General features: G+C 37.4%; 5 protein-coding genes across 5 annotated transcripts; all 5 read left to right on the top strand.

Annotated features, from left to right (window-relative positions):
• Positions 1-773: 773 nt before the first annotated feature.
• Positions 774-1,610, top strand: LOC128448945 (hepcidin). Its single transcript, XM_053431831.1, has 3 exons — positions 774-961; positions 1,049-1,126; positions 1,305-1,610. The coding sequence occupies exons 1-3, from the start codon at positions 878-880 to the stop codon at positions 1,395-1,397; spliced, it is 255 nt and encodes an 84-aa protein (XP_053287806.1). The 5' UTR covers positions 774-877; the 3' UTR covers positions 1,398-1,610.
• Positions 1,611-3,637: 2,027 nt separating this feature from the next.
• Positions 3,638-4,470, top strand: LOC128448948 (hepcidin-like). Its single transcript, XM_053431835.1, has 3 exons — positions 3,638-3,822; positions 3,910-3,987; positions 4,166-4,470. Exons 1-3 carry the CDS (start codon positions 3,739-3,741, stop codon positions 4,256-4,258), a joined length of 255 nt encoding a protein of 84 aa, XP_053287810.1. The 5' UTR covers positions 3,638-3,738; the 3' UTR covers positions 4,259-4,470.
• A 1,998-nt stretch (positions 4,471-6,468) lies between these two features.
• Positions 6,469-7,301, top strand: LOC128448947 (hepcidin-like). Its single transcript, XM_053431834.1, has 3 exons — positions 6,469-6,653; positions 6,741-6,818; positions 6,997-7,301. Exons 1-3 carry the CDS (start codon positions 6,570-6,572, stop codon positions 7,087-7,089), a joined length of 255 nt encoding a protein of 84 aa, XP_053287809.1. The 5' UTR covers positions 6,469-6,569; the 3' UTR covers positions 7,090-7,301.
• A 1,998-nt stretch (positions 7,302-9,299) lies between these two features.
• LOC128448946 (hepcidin) lies at positions 9,300-10,132 on the top strand. Its single transcript, XM_053431833.1, has 3 exons — positions 9,300-9,484; positions 9,572-9,649; positions 9,828-10,132. The coding sequence occupies exons 1-3, from the start codon at positions 9,401-9,403 to the stop codon at positions 9,918-9,920; spliced, it is 255 nt and encodes an 84-aa protein (XP_053287808.1). The 5' UTR covers positions 9,300-9,400; the 3' UTR covers positions 9,921-10,132.
• A 2,004-nt stretch (positions 10,133-12,136) lies between these two features.
• On the top strand, positions 12,137-12,965 carry LOC128448951 (hepcidin). The gene is made up of 3 exons (XM_053431838.1): positions 12,137-12,317; positions 12,405-12,482; positions 12,661-12,965. The coding sequence occupies exons 1-3, from the start codon at positions 12,234-12,236 to the stop codon at positions 12,751-12,753; spliced, it is 255 nt and encodes an 84-aa protein (XP_053287813.1). The 5' UTR covers positions 12,137-12,233; the 3' UTR covers positions 12,754-12,965.
• Positions 12,966-15,179: the final 2,214 nt, after the last annotated feature.

Below are 15,179 nucleotides of genomic sequence, written 5' to 3'. Positions count from 1 at the left end.
TGTTATGGAATAATTCTTGGATCTTGATTGAAAAAAACACGTATTTATGGTACTGATATCTTTGAGTGGGCAGTTTGGTGCAGTTCCGACTAAAGACCTAGATCTAGTGGATTTAAATGGGGTTTCAGACGGGTTTTTTTTCATTCATTCATCTTTTACAAAACCTGTAACAACCAGTATACAGCTGACATAATTTGAGTACAGTAGAGAATCTATAGTTTACATGAATCTTCAACAGTTTTAGAACTATGTCCAAACTAACATGATGAGGTGCAGCATCTGAGGGGAGTCTGATGTTTGTGCTCTACTCTGTTCCATTTGTCTGGAGTTTCCCAGCTGCAGGATTTCACAATGTGGATGCAGGGAATTGTGTCTGTTGCAGTACGTTGAGCTCTCAGGCAGACCTGGCTTTATGAAATATTTGTCAGAATTATCAAATATAAATTCTTTAGGTTTGGCAAAAACTATGTTTAGTAAAGAATTAACATTTAATATGTATCTTCAATAGTTTTAAGAATATGTCCAAACAAACACGACGGATTTGGTGAACAATGGAAGGGGTCTGTTAAACCCAGGGAAAGAGAAAAAAGTCCATGTTTTATTTAGCAACTCTACATAAATAGGGCAAAAAGAGACTTTTGCATTAGTCCGGAGTTTCCCAAATGCAGGATTTCACAGTGTGGATGCAGGGAATTGTGTCTGTTCCTCAAAGCAGGCAGAGTAATTACTGTCAGTGATGAAGAAACAGTGTCCTAAGTCAGTATAAATACCAGCACAGTGCACATTCAACCATCAGACCAGTGAACTGACAGGAGCTGACAGGAGTCACCAGCAGAGTCAAAGAACTAAACAACTTTACTCAGTCAAACTCTCAAAGATGAAGACATTCAGTGTTGCAGTCACAGTGGCCGTCGTGCTCGTCTTTATTTGTATCCAGCAGAGCTCTGCCACCTTTCCTGAGGTAAGCAACTGACTTCAGATCGTTTCATTTGCTTGTTATCCATGAATCTCTCATCAACATACTGAGACTTGATTCCTTCTTTATCAGGTACAAGAGCTGGAGGAGCCAGTGAGCAATGACAATGCAGCTGCTGAGCATCAGGAGACATCAGTGGACTCATGGATGGTAGGTTCAGTTCACTCATTGGATCAAACCAATTGATATCAGATCTTTCAGATGGAAGTGAATGTGTTTTAGTCACAAAAGTGCTCTGAAGCTCAGTTTACACAATCAGAGAAAACAAACACAGTAAGTTATGATGATGCTGATGAACGTCTCCTCATGTCTCATGTCTCTCACACAGATGCCATACAACAGACAGAAGCGCAGCTTTAAGTGTAAGTTCTGCTGCGGCTGCTGCAGACCTGGTGTCTGTGGACTGTGCTGCAAGTTCTGAGGATTCCTGCTCCAACAACCATCAACTATTCATTGTTTTACCTTTTGTCTTAGAGTTCATTGAACTATAAACATATTTCTGATAGAGCATGTGATAGTTTAATGGTGTTACTCATTCGTTCATGGTGTTGTTAAGTTTTCAGAGACGTGATTGTATCAACCACGTATTTTCTCTGTTAAGGTGTATTTTCAATAAATGCCAATGCTCTTTTGATTTACTTTGTTTTGAATATGTTTTTACATGTTGCAACTCTCAAAATATAATTTTCCACGTCCAACTGTAGGTATGAATCGATCCATAGGTAGTTCATCAAAGCATTAAACTGGCATGATTTTCAGTCCAGGAAATTGTTCATTTTTTTACCACTTCTAATATAGTTGTATAGTAGTAGTATATATATTTATATATATATACACCGTATATAGCATTGCTTTATATATTTATATACTGTATATATATACCAGGTGGAGGTGATCTCTTAGCCACCTCCATGACCACAGAAATCATCCAGCCACCTTTAAAAGTTATTACTGATTTGGTCACACTGCAGTTCTCTTAGATTTGACTGTATATTCTACATATTTTCTCTCCGAAGGTATATTATCAATAAAGACATTGCTGCTTGAATATAGCCTAATGTGTTTTTATGATGTATCATGTTAATACGGTGGCCCTGAGGGCTCAACGGAATGCAACTCACGAAAACACATGCAAGTAGACAAAACACAAGCAAATAAGGAGACATCTTCATCAATTTTACAACCCAACACAACACATTACGCACAACACAACAAATTAGAGAAACACGCTGAAATGAAAGAAAAAGCCAATTGAAGTGTTTGCGGGTGGACAGCTAAAAGTGTGTGTATTTCGTTGTATTTCATATTTTTTAATTAGCAGTCTATTAGTAAGCAAAACATCAACGCTTGGTTAACATTAGACATCTGCAGTAATATCTGAATCATGCGATCACAATGTTAAAATAAACCATTGACCAACTCCAAACTGCGGCAACAACAACAAGACGTGTCCAACACTTCCGTTGTCGTTTTCTGTAATTGCAGCGTGTTTCTATAACGTGTTGGCGTAAAGTGTTGTGTTGTGTTGTCAAATTGATGAAGATGCTTTCTTACTTTGCTGGTGTTTTGTCTACATGCATGTGTTTTCTTAAGTTGCAGTAGGTTGAGCTCTCAGGCCGGCTGTATGTTAGGCTTTGTGAAATCTTTGACATAATTTTCAAATATAAATCCTTTAGATGTGGCCAAAACTATGTTTATTAAAGAATCAACAGTTAATACGTATCTTCAATAGTTTTAGAAATATGACCAAACAAACATGACGGATCTGGTGAACAATGTAAGGGGTCTATGAAACCCAGGGAAAGAGAAAAAAGTCCATGTGTTATTTGTAATTGTACATAAACGGAGCAAAAATATGTGGCTGACAAAAATATTATTTTGCTCCTTTGTATATATATATATATATACTGTGTTATGAATATGTTTTTACACGTTGCAACTCTCAAAATATAATTTTCCATGCCCCAGTGTAGATATGAGTGGATCTACAGGTAGTTCATGAAAACATTGGACTGGCATGATTTTATGTCCAGGGAATGATTTATTTATTATCACTTCTAATATATAAATATATAAAGCAGTGCCATACGGTCCAGGTGGAGGTGATCTCTTAGCCACCTTCATGACCACATAATGAACCATCCACCTTTAAAATGTATTACTGATTTGGTCACACTGTAGTTCTCTGAGATGTGACTGTATATTTGACATATTTTCTCTCCTAAGGTATATTATCAATAAAAACATTGCTGCTTGAATATAGACTTGTGTGTTTTTATGATGTATCCTGTTATACTGTTTGAATTCTTTGACATCATTTTCAAATATAATTTCTTTAGGTGTGGCCAAAACTATGTTTAGTAAAGAATCAACATTTATTATGTTTTTAATAGTTTTAGAGCTATTTCCAAACAAACACGATGGATCTGGTGAACAATGTAAGGGGTCTATTAAACCCAGGGAAAGAGACAAAAGTCCATGTTTTATTTAGCAACTCTACATAAATGGGGCAAAAAGAGACTTTTGCATTAGTCCGGAGTTTCCCAAATGCAGGATTTCTCAGGGTGGATGCAGGGAATTGTGTCTGTTCCTGAAAGCAGGCAGAGTAATTAATGTCAGTGATGAAGAAACAGTGTCCTAAGTCAGTATAAATACCAGCACAGTGCACATTCAACCATCAGACCAGTGAATTGACAGGAGCTGACAGGAGTCACCAGCAGAGTCAAAGAACTAAACAACTTTACTCAGTCAAACTCTCAAAGATGAAGACATTCAGTGTTGCAGTCACAGTGGCCGTCGTGCTCGTCTTTATTTGTATCCAGCAGAGCTCTGCCACCTTTCCTGAGGTAAGCACCTGACTTCAGATCGTTTCATTTGCTTGTTATCCATGAATCTCTCATCAACATACTGAGACTTGATTCCTTCTTTATCAGGTACAAGAGCTGGAGGAGCCAGTGAGCAATGACAATGCAGCTGCTGAGCATCAGGAGACATCAGTGGACTCATGGATGGTAGGTTCAGTTCACTCAATGGATCAACCCAATTCACATCAGATCTTCCAGATGGAAGTGAATGTGTTTTAGTCACAAAAGTGCCCTGAAGCTCAGTTTACAAAAGCAGAGAAAACAAACACAGTAACTTATGATGATGCGGATGAACGTCTCCTCATGTCTCATGTCTCTCACACAGATGCCATACAACAGACAGAAGCGCAGCTTTAAGTGTAAGTTCTGCTGCGGCTGCTGCAGACCTGGTGTCTGTGGATTCTGCTGCAAGTTCTGAGGATTCCTGCTCCAACAACCATCAAATATTCATTGTTTTCCCCAAATCTTAAAGTTCATTGAACTATATACATATTTCTGGTAGAGCATTTGATACTTAAATGGTGTTACTCATTCGTTCATGGTGCAGTTAAGTGTTCAGAGACGTGATTGTATCGCCCACATATTTTCTCTGTTAAGGTGTATTGTCAATAAATATCAATGCTCCTTTGATTTACTGTGTTTGAATATGTTTTTACATGTTGCAACTCTCAAAATCATTCTCTATGCCCCAGTGTAGATATGAGTGGATCTTTAGGTAGTTCATGAAAGCATTAGACTGGCATGATACTTGGTCAAGGAAATTATTCCTTTATTACCACTACTAATATAGTAGTATAGTAGTAGTGTATATATATATATATATATATATATAAATATATAAAGCAAGGCCATATGGTCCAGGTGAAGGTTCTCTTAGCCACCTCCATGACCACAGAAATCAACCATCCACCTTTAAAATGTATTACTGATTTGGTCACACTGCAGTTCTCTGAGATGTGACTGTATATTCTACATATTTTCTCTCCGAAGGTATATTATCAATAAAGACATTGCTGCTTGAATATAGCCTAATGTGTTTTTATGATGTATCATGTTAATACGGTGGTCCTGAGGGCTCAACGGAATGCAACTCACGAAAACACATGCAAGTAGACAAAACACAAGCAAATAAGGAGACATCTTCATCAATTTTACAACCCAACACAACACATTACGCACAACACAACAAATTAGAGAAACACGCTGAAATGAAAGAAAAAGCCAATTGAAGTGTTTGCGGGTGGACAGCTAAAAGTGTGTGTATTTCGTTGTATTTCATATTTTTTAATTAGCAGTCTATTAGTAAGCAAAACATCAACGCTTGGTTAACATTAGACATCTGCAGTAATATCTGAATCATGCGATCACAATGTTAAAATAAACCATTGACCAACTCCAAACTGCGGCAACAACAACAAGACGTGTCCAACACTTCCGTTGTCGTTTTCTGTAATTGCAGCGTGTTTCTATAACGTGTTGGCGTAAAGTGTTGTGTTGTCAAATTGATGAAGATGCTTTCTTACTTTGCTGGTGTTTTGTCTACATGCATGTGTTTTCTTAAGTTGCAGTAGGTTGAGCTCTCAGGCCGGCCGTATGTTAGGCTTTGTGAAATCTTTGACATAATTTTCAAATATAAATCCTTTAGGTGTGGCCAAAACTATGTTTAGTAAAGAATCAACAGTTAATACGTATCTTCAATAGTTTTAGAAATATGACCAAACAAACATGACGGATCTGGTGAACAATGTAAGGGGTCTATGAAACCCAGGGAAAGAGAAAAAAGTCCATGTGTTATTTGTAATTGTACATAAACGGAGCAAAAATATGTGGCTGACAAAAATATTATTTTGCTCCTTTGTATATATATATATATACTGTGTTATGAATATGTTTTTACACGTTGCAACTCTCAAAATATAATTTTCCATGCCCCAGTGTAGATATGAGTGGATCTACAGGTAGTTCATGAAAACATTGGACTGGCATGATTTTATGTCCAGGGAATGATTTATTTATTATCACTTCTAATGTATAAATATATAAAGCAGTGCCATACGGTCCAGGTGGAGGTGATCTCTTAGCCACCTTCATGACCACATAATGAACCATCCACCTTTAAAATGTATTACTGATTTGGTCACACTGTAGTTCTCTGAGATGTGACTGTATATTTGACATATTTTCTCTCCTAAGGTATATTATCAATAAAAACATTGCTGCTTGAATATAGACTTGTGTGTTTTTATGATGTATCCTGTTATACTGTTTGAATTCTTTGACATCATTTTCAAATATAATTTCTTTAGGTGTGGCCAAAACTATGTTTAGTAAAGAATCAACATTTATTATGTTTTTAATAGTTTTAGAGCTATTTCCAAACAAACACGATGGATCTGGTGAACAATGTAAGGGGTCTATTAAACCCAGGGAAAGAGACAAAAGTCCATGTTTTATTTAGCAACTCTACATAAATGGGGCAAAAAGAGACTTTTGCATTAGTCCGGAGTTTCCCAAATGCAGGATTTCTCAGGGTGGATGCAGGGAATTGTGTCTGTTCCTGAAAGCAGGCAGAGTAATTAATGTCAGTGATGAAGAAACAGTGTCCTAAGTCAGTATAAATACCAGCACAGTGCACATTCAACCATCAGACCAGTGAATTGACAGGAGCTGACAGGAGTCACCAGCAGAGTCAAAGAACTAAACAACTTTACTCAGTCAAACTCTCAAAGATGAAGACATTCAGTGTTGCAGTCACAGTGGCCGTCGTGCTCGTCTTTATTTGTATCCAGCAGAGCTCTGCCACCTTTCCTGAGGTAAGCACCTGACTTCAGATCGTTTCATTTGCTTGTTATCCATGAATCTCTCATCAACATACTGAGACTTGATTCCTTCTTTATCAGGTACAAGAGCTGGAGGAGCCAGTGAGCAATGACAATGCAGCTGCTGAGCATCAGGAGACATCAGTGGACTCATGGATGGTAGGTTCAGTTCACTCAATGGATCAACCCAATTCACATCAGATCTTCCAGATGGAAGTGAATGTGTTTTAGTCACAAAAGTGCCCTGAAGCTCAGTTTACAAAAGCAGAGAAAACAAACACAGTAACTTATGATGATGCGGATGAACGTCTCCTCATGTCTCATGTCTCTCACACAGATGCCATACAACAGACAGAAGCGCAGCTTTAAGTGTAAGTTCTGCTGCGGCTGCTGCAGACCTGGTGTCTGTGGATTGTGCTGCAAGTTCTGAGGATTCCTGCTCCAACAACCATCAAATATTCATTGTTTTCCCCAAATCTTAAAGTTCATTGAACTATATACATATTTCTGGTAGAGCATTTGATACTTAAATGGTGTTACTCATTCGTTCATGGTGCAGTTAAGTGTTCAGAGACGTGATTGTATCGCCCACATATTTTCTCTGTTAAGGTGTATTGTCAATAAATATCAATGCTCCTTTGATTTACTGTGTTTGAATATGTTTTTACATGTTGCAACTCTCAAAATCATTCTCTATGCCCCAGTGTAGATATGAGTGGATCTTTAGGTAGTTCATGAAAGCATTAGACTGGCATGATACTTGGTCAAGGAAATTATTCCTTTATTACCACTACTAATATAGTAGTATAGTAGTAGTGTATATATATATATATATATATATATAAATATATAAAGCAAGGCCATATGGTCCAGGTGAAGGTTCTCTTAGCCACCTCCATGACCACAGAAATCAACCATCCACCTTTAAAATGTATTACTGATTTGGTCACACTGCAGTTCTCTGAGATGTGACTGTATATTCTACATATTTTCTCTCCGAAGGTATATTATCAATAAAGACATTGCTGCTTGAATATAGCCTAATGTGTTTTTATGATGTATCATGTTAATACGGTGGTCCTGAGGGCTCAACGGAATGCAACTCACGAAAACACATGCAAGTAGACAAAACACAAGCAAATAAGGAGACATCTTCATCAATTTTACAACCCAACACAACACATTACGCACAACACAACAAATTAGAGAAACACGCTGAAATGAAAGAAAAAGCCAATTGAAGTGTTTGCGGGTGGACAGCTAAAAGTGTGTGTATTTCGTTGTATTTCATATTTTTTAATTAGCAGTCTATTAGTAAGCAAAACATCAACGCTTGGTTAACATTAGACATCTGCAGTAATATCTGAATCATGCGATCACAATGTTAAAATAAACCATTGACCAACTCCAAACTGCGGCAACAACAACAAGACGTGTCCAACACTTCCGTTGTCGTTTTCTGTAATTGCAGCGTGTTTCTATAACGTGTTGGCGTAAAGTGTTGTGTTGTCAAATTGATGAAGATGCTTTCTTACTTTGCTGGTGTTTTGTCTACATGCATGTGTTTTCTTAAGTTGCAGTAGGTTGAGCTCTCAGGCCGGCCGTATGTTAGGCTTTGTGAAATCTTTGACATAATTTTCAAATATAAATCCTTTAGGTGTGGCCAAAACTATGTTTAGTAAAGAATCAACAGTTAATACGTATCTTCAATAGTTTTAGAAATATGACCAAACAAACATGACGGATCTGGTGAACAATGTAAGGGGTCTATGAAACCCAGGGAAAGAGAAAAAAGTCCATGTGTTATTTGTAATTGTACATAAACGGAGCAAAAATATGTGGCTGACAAAAATATTATTTTGCTCCTTTGTATATATATATATATACTGTGTTATGAATATGTTTTTACACGTTGCAACTCTCAAAATATAATTTTCCATGCCCCAGTGTAGATATGAGTGGATCTACAGGTAGTTCATGAAAACATTGGACTGGCATGATTTTATGTCCAGGGAATGATTTATTTATTATCACTTCTAATGTATAAATATATAAAGCAGTGCCATACGGTCCAGGTGGAGGTGATCTCTTAGCCACCTTCATGACCACATAATGAACCATCCACCTTTAAAATGTATTACTGATTTGGTCACACTGTAGTTCTCTGAGATGTGACTGTATATTTGACATATTTTCTCTCCTAAGGTATATTATCAATAAAAACATTGCTGCTTGAATATAGACTTGTGTGTTTTTATGATGTATCCTGTTATACTGTTTGAATTCTTTGACATCATTTTCAAATATAATTTCTTTAGGTGTGGCCAAAACTATGTTTAGTAAAGAATCAACATTTATTATGTTTTTAATAGTTTTAGAGCTATTTCCAAACAAACACGATGGATCTGGTGAACAATGTAAGGGGTCTATTAAACCCAGGGAAAGAGACAAAAGTCCATGTTTTATTTAGCAACTCTACATAAATGGGGCAAAAAGAGACTTTTGCATTAGTCCGGAGTTTCCCAAATGCAGGATTTCACAGTGTGGATGCAGGGAATTGTGTCTGTTCCTGAAAGCAGGCAGAGTAATTACTGTCAGTGATGAAGAAACAGTGTCCTAAGTCAGTATAAATACCAGCACAGTGCACATTCAACCATCAGACCAGTGAATTGACAGGAGCTGACAGGAGTCACCAGCAGAGTCAAAGAACTAAACAACTTTACTCAGTCAAACTCTCAAAGATGAAGACATTCAGTGTTGCAGTCACAGTGGCCGTCGTGCTCGTCTTTATTTGTATCCAGCAGAGCTCTGCCACCTTTCCTGAGGTAAGCACCTGACTTCAGATCGTTTCATTTGCTTGTTATCCATGAATCTCTCATCAACATACTGAGACTTGATTCCTTCTTTATCAGGTACAAGAGCTGGAGGAGCCAGTGAGCAATGACAATGCAGCTGCTGAGCATCAGGAGACATCAGTGGACTCATGGATGGTAGGTTCAGTTCACTCAATGGATCAACCCAATTCACATCAGATCTTCCAGATGGAAGTGAATGTGTTTTAGTCACAAAAGTGCCCTGAAGCTCAGTTTACAAAAGCAGAGAAAACAAACACAGTAAGTTATGATGATGCGGATGAACGTCTCCTCATGTCTCATGTCTCTCACACAGATGCCATACAACAGACAGAAGCGCAGCTTTAAGTGTAAGTTCTGCTGCGGCTGCTGCAGACCTGGTGTCTGTGGATTGTGCTGCAAGTTCTGAGGATTCCTGCTCCAACAACCATCAAATATTCATTGTTTTCCCCAAATCTTAAAGTTCATTGAACTATATACATATTTCTGGTAGAGCATTTGATACTTAAATGGTGTTACTCATTCGTTCATGGTGCAGTTAAGTGTTCAGAGACGTGATTGTATCGCCCACATATTTTCTCTGTTAAGGTGTATTGTCAATAAATATCAATGCTCCTTTGATTTACTGTGTTTGAATATGTTTTTACATGTTGCAACTCTCAAAATCATTCTCTATGCCCCAGTGTAGATATGAGTGGATCTTTAGGTAGTTCATGAAAGCATTAGACTGGCATGATACTTGGTCAAGGAAATTATTCCTTTATTACCACTACTAATATAGTAGTATAGTAGTAGTGTATATATATATATATATATATATATATAAATATATAAAGCAAGGCCATATGGTCCAGGTGAAGGTTCTCTTAGCCACCTCCATGACCACAGAAATCAACCATCCACCTTTAAAATGTATTACTGATTTGGTCACACTGCAGTTCTCTGAGATGTGACTGTATATTCTACATATTTTCTCTCCGAAGGTATATTATCAATAAAGACATTGCTGCTTGAATATAGCCTAATGTGTTTTTATGATGTATCATGTTAATACGGTGGTCCTGAGGGCTCAACGGAATGCAACTCACGAAAACACATGCAAGTAGACAAAACACAAGCAAATAAGGAGACATCTTCATCAATTTTACAACCCAACACAACACATTACGCACAACACAACAAATTAGAGAAACACGCTGAAATGAAAGAAAAAGCCAATTGAAGTGTTTGCGGGTGGACAGCTAAAAGTGTGTGTATTTCGTTGTATTTCATATTTTTTAATTAGCAGTCTATTAGTAAGCAAAACATCAACGCTTGGTTAACATTAGACATCTGCAGTAATATCTGAATCATGCGATCACAATGTTAAAATAAACCATTGACCAACTCCAAACTGCGGCAACAACAACAAGACGTGTCCAACACTTCCGTTGTCGTTTTCTGTAATTGCAGCGTGTTTCTATAACGTGTTGGCGTAAAGTGTTGTGTTGTCAAATTGATGAAGATGCTTTCTTACTTTGCTGGTGTTTTGTCTACATGCATGTGTTTTCTTAAGTTGCAGTAGGTTGAGCTCTCAGGCCGGCCGTATGTTAGGCTTTGTGAAATCTTTGACATAATTTTCAAATATAAATCCTTTAGGTGTGGCCAAAACTATGTTTAGTAAAGAATCAACAGTTAATACGTATCTTCAATAGTTTTAGAAATATGACCAAACAAACATGACGGATCTGGTGAACAATGTAAGGGGTCTATGAAACCCAGGGAAAGAGAAAAAAGTCCATGTGTTATTTGTAATTGTACATAAACGGAGCAAAAATATGTGGCTGACAAAAATATTATTTTGCTCCTTTGTATATATATATATATACTGTGTTATGAATATGTTTTTACACGTTGCAACTCTCAAAATATAATTTTCCATGCCCCAGTGTAGATATGAGTGGATCTACAGGTAGTTCATGAAAACATTGGACTGGCATGATTTTATGTCCAGGGAATGATTTATTTATTATCACTTCTAATGTATAAATATATAAAGCAGTGCCATACGGTCCAGGTGGAGGTGATCTCTTAGCCACCTTCATGACCACATAATGAACCATCCACCTTTAAAATGTATTACTGATTTGGTCACACTGTAGTTCTCTGAGATGTGACTGTATATTTGACATATTTTCTCTCCTAAGGTATATTATCAATAAAAACATTGCTGCTTGAATATAGACTTGTGTGTTTTTATGATGTATCCTGTTATACTGTTTGAATTCTTTGACATCATTTTCAAATATAATTTCTTTAGGTGTGGCCAAAACTATGTTTAGTAAAGAATCAACATTTATTATGTTTTTAATAGTTTTAGAGCTATTTCCAAACAAACACGATGGATCTGGTGAACAATGTAAGGGGTCTATTAAACCCAGGGAAAGAGAAAAAAGTCCATGTTTTATTTAGCAACTCTACATAAATGGGGCAAAAAGAGACTTTTGCATTAGTCCGGAGTTTCCCAAATGCAGGATTTCACAGTGTGGATGCAGGGAATTGTGTCTGTTCCTGAAAGCAGGCAGAGTAATTACTGTCAGTGATGAAGAAACAGTGTCCTAAGTCAGTATAAATACCAGCACAGTGCACATTCAACCATCAGACCAGTGAACTGACAGGAGCTGACAGGAGTCACCATCAGAGTCAAAGAACTAAACAACTTTACTCAGTCAAACTCTCAAAGATGAAGACATTCAGTGTTGCAGTCACAGTGGCCGTCGTGCTCGTCTTTATTTGTATCCAGCAGAGCTCTGCCACCTTTCCTGAGGTAAGCACCTGACTTCAGATCGTTTCATTTGCTTGTTATCCATGAATCTCTCATCAATATACTGAGACTTGATTCCTTCTTCATCAGGTACAAGAGCTGGAGGAGCCAGTGAGCAATGACAATGCAGCTGCTGAGCATCAGGAGACATCAGTGGACTCATGGATGGTAGGTTCAGTTCACTCAATGGATCAAACCAATTCACATCAGATCTTCCAGATGGAAGTGAATGTGTTTTAGTCACAAAGGTGCCCTGAAGCTCAGTTTACAAAAGCAGAGAAAACAAAGACAGTAAGTTATGATGATGCGGATGAACGTCTCCTCATGTCTCATGTCTCTCACACAGATGCCATACAACAGACAGAAGCGCAGCTTTAAGTGTAAGTTCTGCTGCGGCTGCTGCAGAGCTGGTGTCTGTGGATTGTGCTGCAAGTTCTGAGGATTCCTGCTCCAACAACCATCAACTATTCATTGTTTTCCCCAAATCTTAAAGTTCATTGAACTATATACATATTTCTGGTAGAGCATTTGATACTTAAATGGTGTTACTCATTCGTTCATGGTGCAGTTAAGTGTTCAGAGACGTGATTGTATCGCCCACATATTTTCTCTGTTAAGGTGTATTGTCAATAAATATCAATGCTCCTTTGATTTACTGTGTTTGAATATGTTTTTACATGTTGCAACTCTCAAAATCATTCTCTATGCCCCAGTGTAGATATGAGTGGATCTTTAGGTAGTTCATGAAAGCATTAGACTGGCATGATACTTGGTCAAGGAAATTATTCCTTTATTACCACTACTAATATAGTAGTATAGTAGTAGTGTATATATATATATATATATATATATATATATATATATAAATATATAAAGCAAAGCCATATGGTCCAGGTGAAGGTTCTCTTAGCCACCTCCATGACCACAGAAATCAACCATCCACCTTTAAAATGTATTACTGATTTGGTCACACTGCAGTTCTCTGAGATGTGACTGTATATTCTACATATTTTCTCTCCGAAGGTATATTATCAATAAAGACATTGCTGCTTGAATATAGCCTAATGTGTTTTTATGATGTATCATGTTAATACGGTGGCCCTGAGGGCTCAACGGAATGCAACTCACGAAAACACATGCAAGTAGACAAAACACAAGCAAATAAGGAGACATCTTCATCAATTTTACAACCCAACACAACACATTACGCACAACACAACAAATTAGAGAAACACGCTGAAATGAAAGAAAAAGCCAATTGAAGTGTTTGCGGGTGGACAGCTAAAAGTGTGTGTATTTCGTTGTATTTCATATTTTTTAATTAGCAGTGTTGTGCAATAGTAGGGGGACTCGACGTTGGCTAATTATCAATAATCATGGAATATGATTATTGAAACAATAAAGATTATTTATTAAACAAAATAATTAGATTATTAATTGAAGATTATCAGTAATCAAATAACAATAAAACCATTAATGAGTAAATAAGGAAGTTCAACAATTAAGAATTATTAAATCACTAATTTGAGAATGATAAAGTTTATTGATTAAGAATAATTAAATAATTAATGTAAACTTTAAGAATAATCAATCAATGAATAACAACTACAAATGAAAAACAAGTAATTATCAATTTAGAAAGTACAAGCTATCAATTAATAATGATAAGGTTATCAACCAAGAATAATGAAATAATTAGTCACAACAATAAAATCGTCAATTTAAGAATGCTACTATCTATATTAATACTCGAGAAGGGGCACCACCCTGGTTACAGGGGCCAACGAGTCAGTCTATAAGTATCAGTCTCATCTGATAAAGTTAAATTAATAATCTCAATAGTTAATATTAGGGATTATATAATAAACGATGAAGGGTTTGAGTTCAAGCACTGGCTATCGTTATCCAACTGTGTTCACATAAACATGTACCAATAATCACAAGATTCAAATACTTTAAGTATAAAAGGGGTTTATTAAAAAGATATAAAAGTCAAAGTTGTTCCAAATGATTCTTCATTTAACACAATCCGCTATCTCCAATACAGTCGCAGCACATTTAGCACAATTGATCACACTGCAATCCTTCTGATAGGGCTGTGTGTGTGTTCGTGTGTGTGTGTGTGTGTGAGTGGGGGGAAGTGTGTGTGTGTGTGAGAGAGAGAGAGGGAAAGGGGGGTCGATGACTCACGAAGTTTAAGAGGGCCGGCTTAACCCTGGGGGTTTGACTACAAAATTGGTGATGTAATATACACCAGGACTACAACTCAAAATGGCGGAGTCGCCTAAGGAATTTAGAGTCCGAATGGAGGGCGGGCCTCGATGTGTATTGCAATCAATGGTCGAAGGACCACGTAACTTAGAGTCAAGATGGTCAAAGATGGCCGACTTAAACACACGTGGGACAAAGGTCGAGGGAGGACAAAGGGGTTCTTTGTCTTAGCTTAGCTTAGCTTTAGCGCCGAATGGCGTCGAGGTGCGTTCAGGCCCTCCTTGATATCAGAATGACTATATGTAATGCGACTATGTGTGTGTGCGTGGGCGAGGATGTGTATGTCGGCGGATGTGAGAGAATACAATAGAGAGAAAGAGAGAAACATATAGTAACACAGATCGGAGATGATCTTAAAAACGCCGTCAGAGGCGATCACACAGTGAGGCCGGCAATCCAGCTACGTAAGAGGTGTCTTTTAACAGATGCACGTCTTCTGTGAGATCGGCCTGACGGAAACACGAATCAAACAGGAAGCGCCGGATCGTCACCGCGCGCTTTTCACAATAAGATCGACACGGCGGTCTTTCTATAAAAGTACAATCATATACAAAACACGCTAATTATTAAACTAGACTCTGCCCAGACATATGT

This window comes from Pleuronectes platessa, chromosome 10, assembly GCF_947347685.1.
Source record: "Pleuronectes platessa chromosome 10, fPlePla1.1, whole genome shotgun sequence".
NCBI lineage: Eukaryota > Metazoa > Chordata > Actinopteri > Pleuronectiformes > Pleuronectidae > Pleuronectes > Pleuronectes platessa.
The sequence above is the reverse complement of the archived record's forward strand: the minus strand, read 5'-3'. Positions and strand labels throughout refer to the sequence as shown.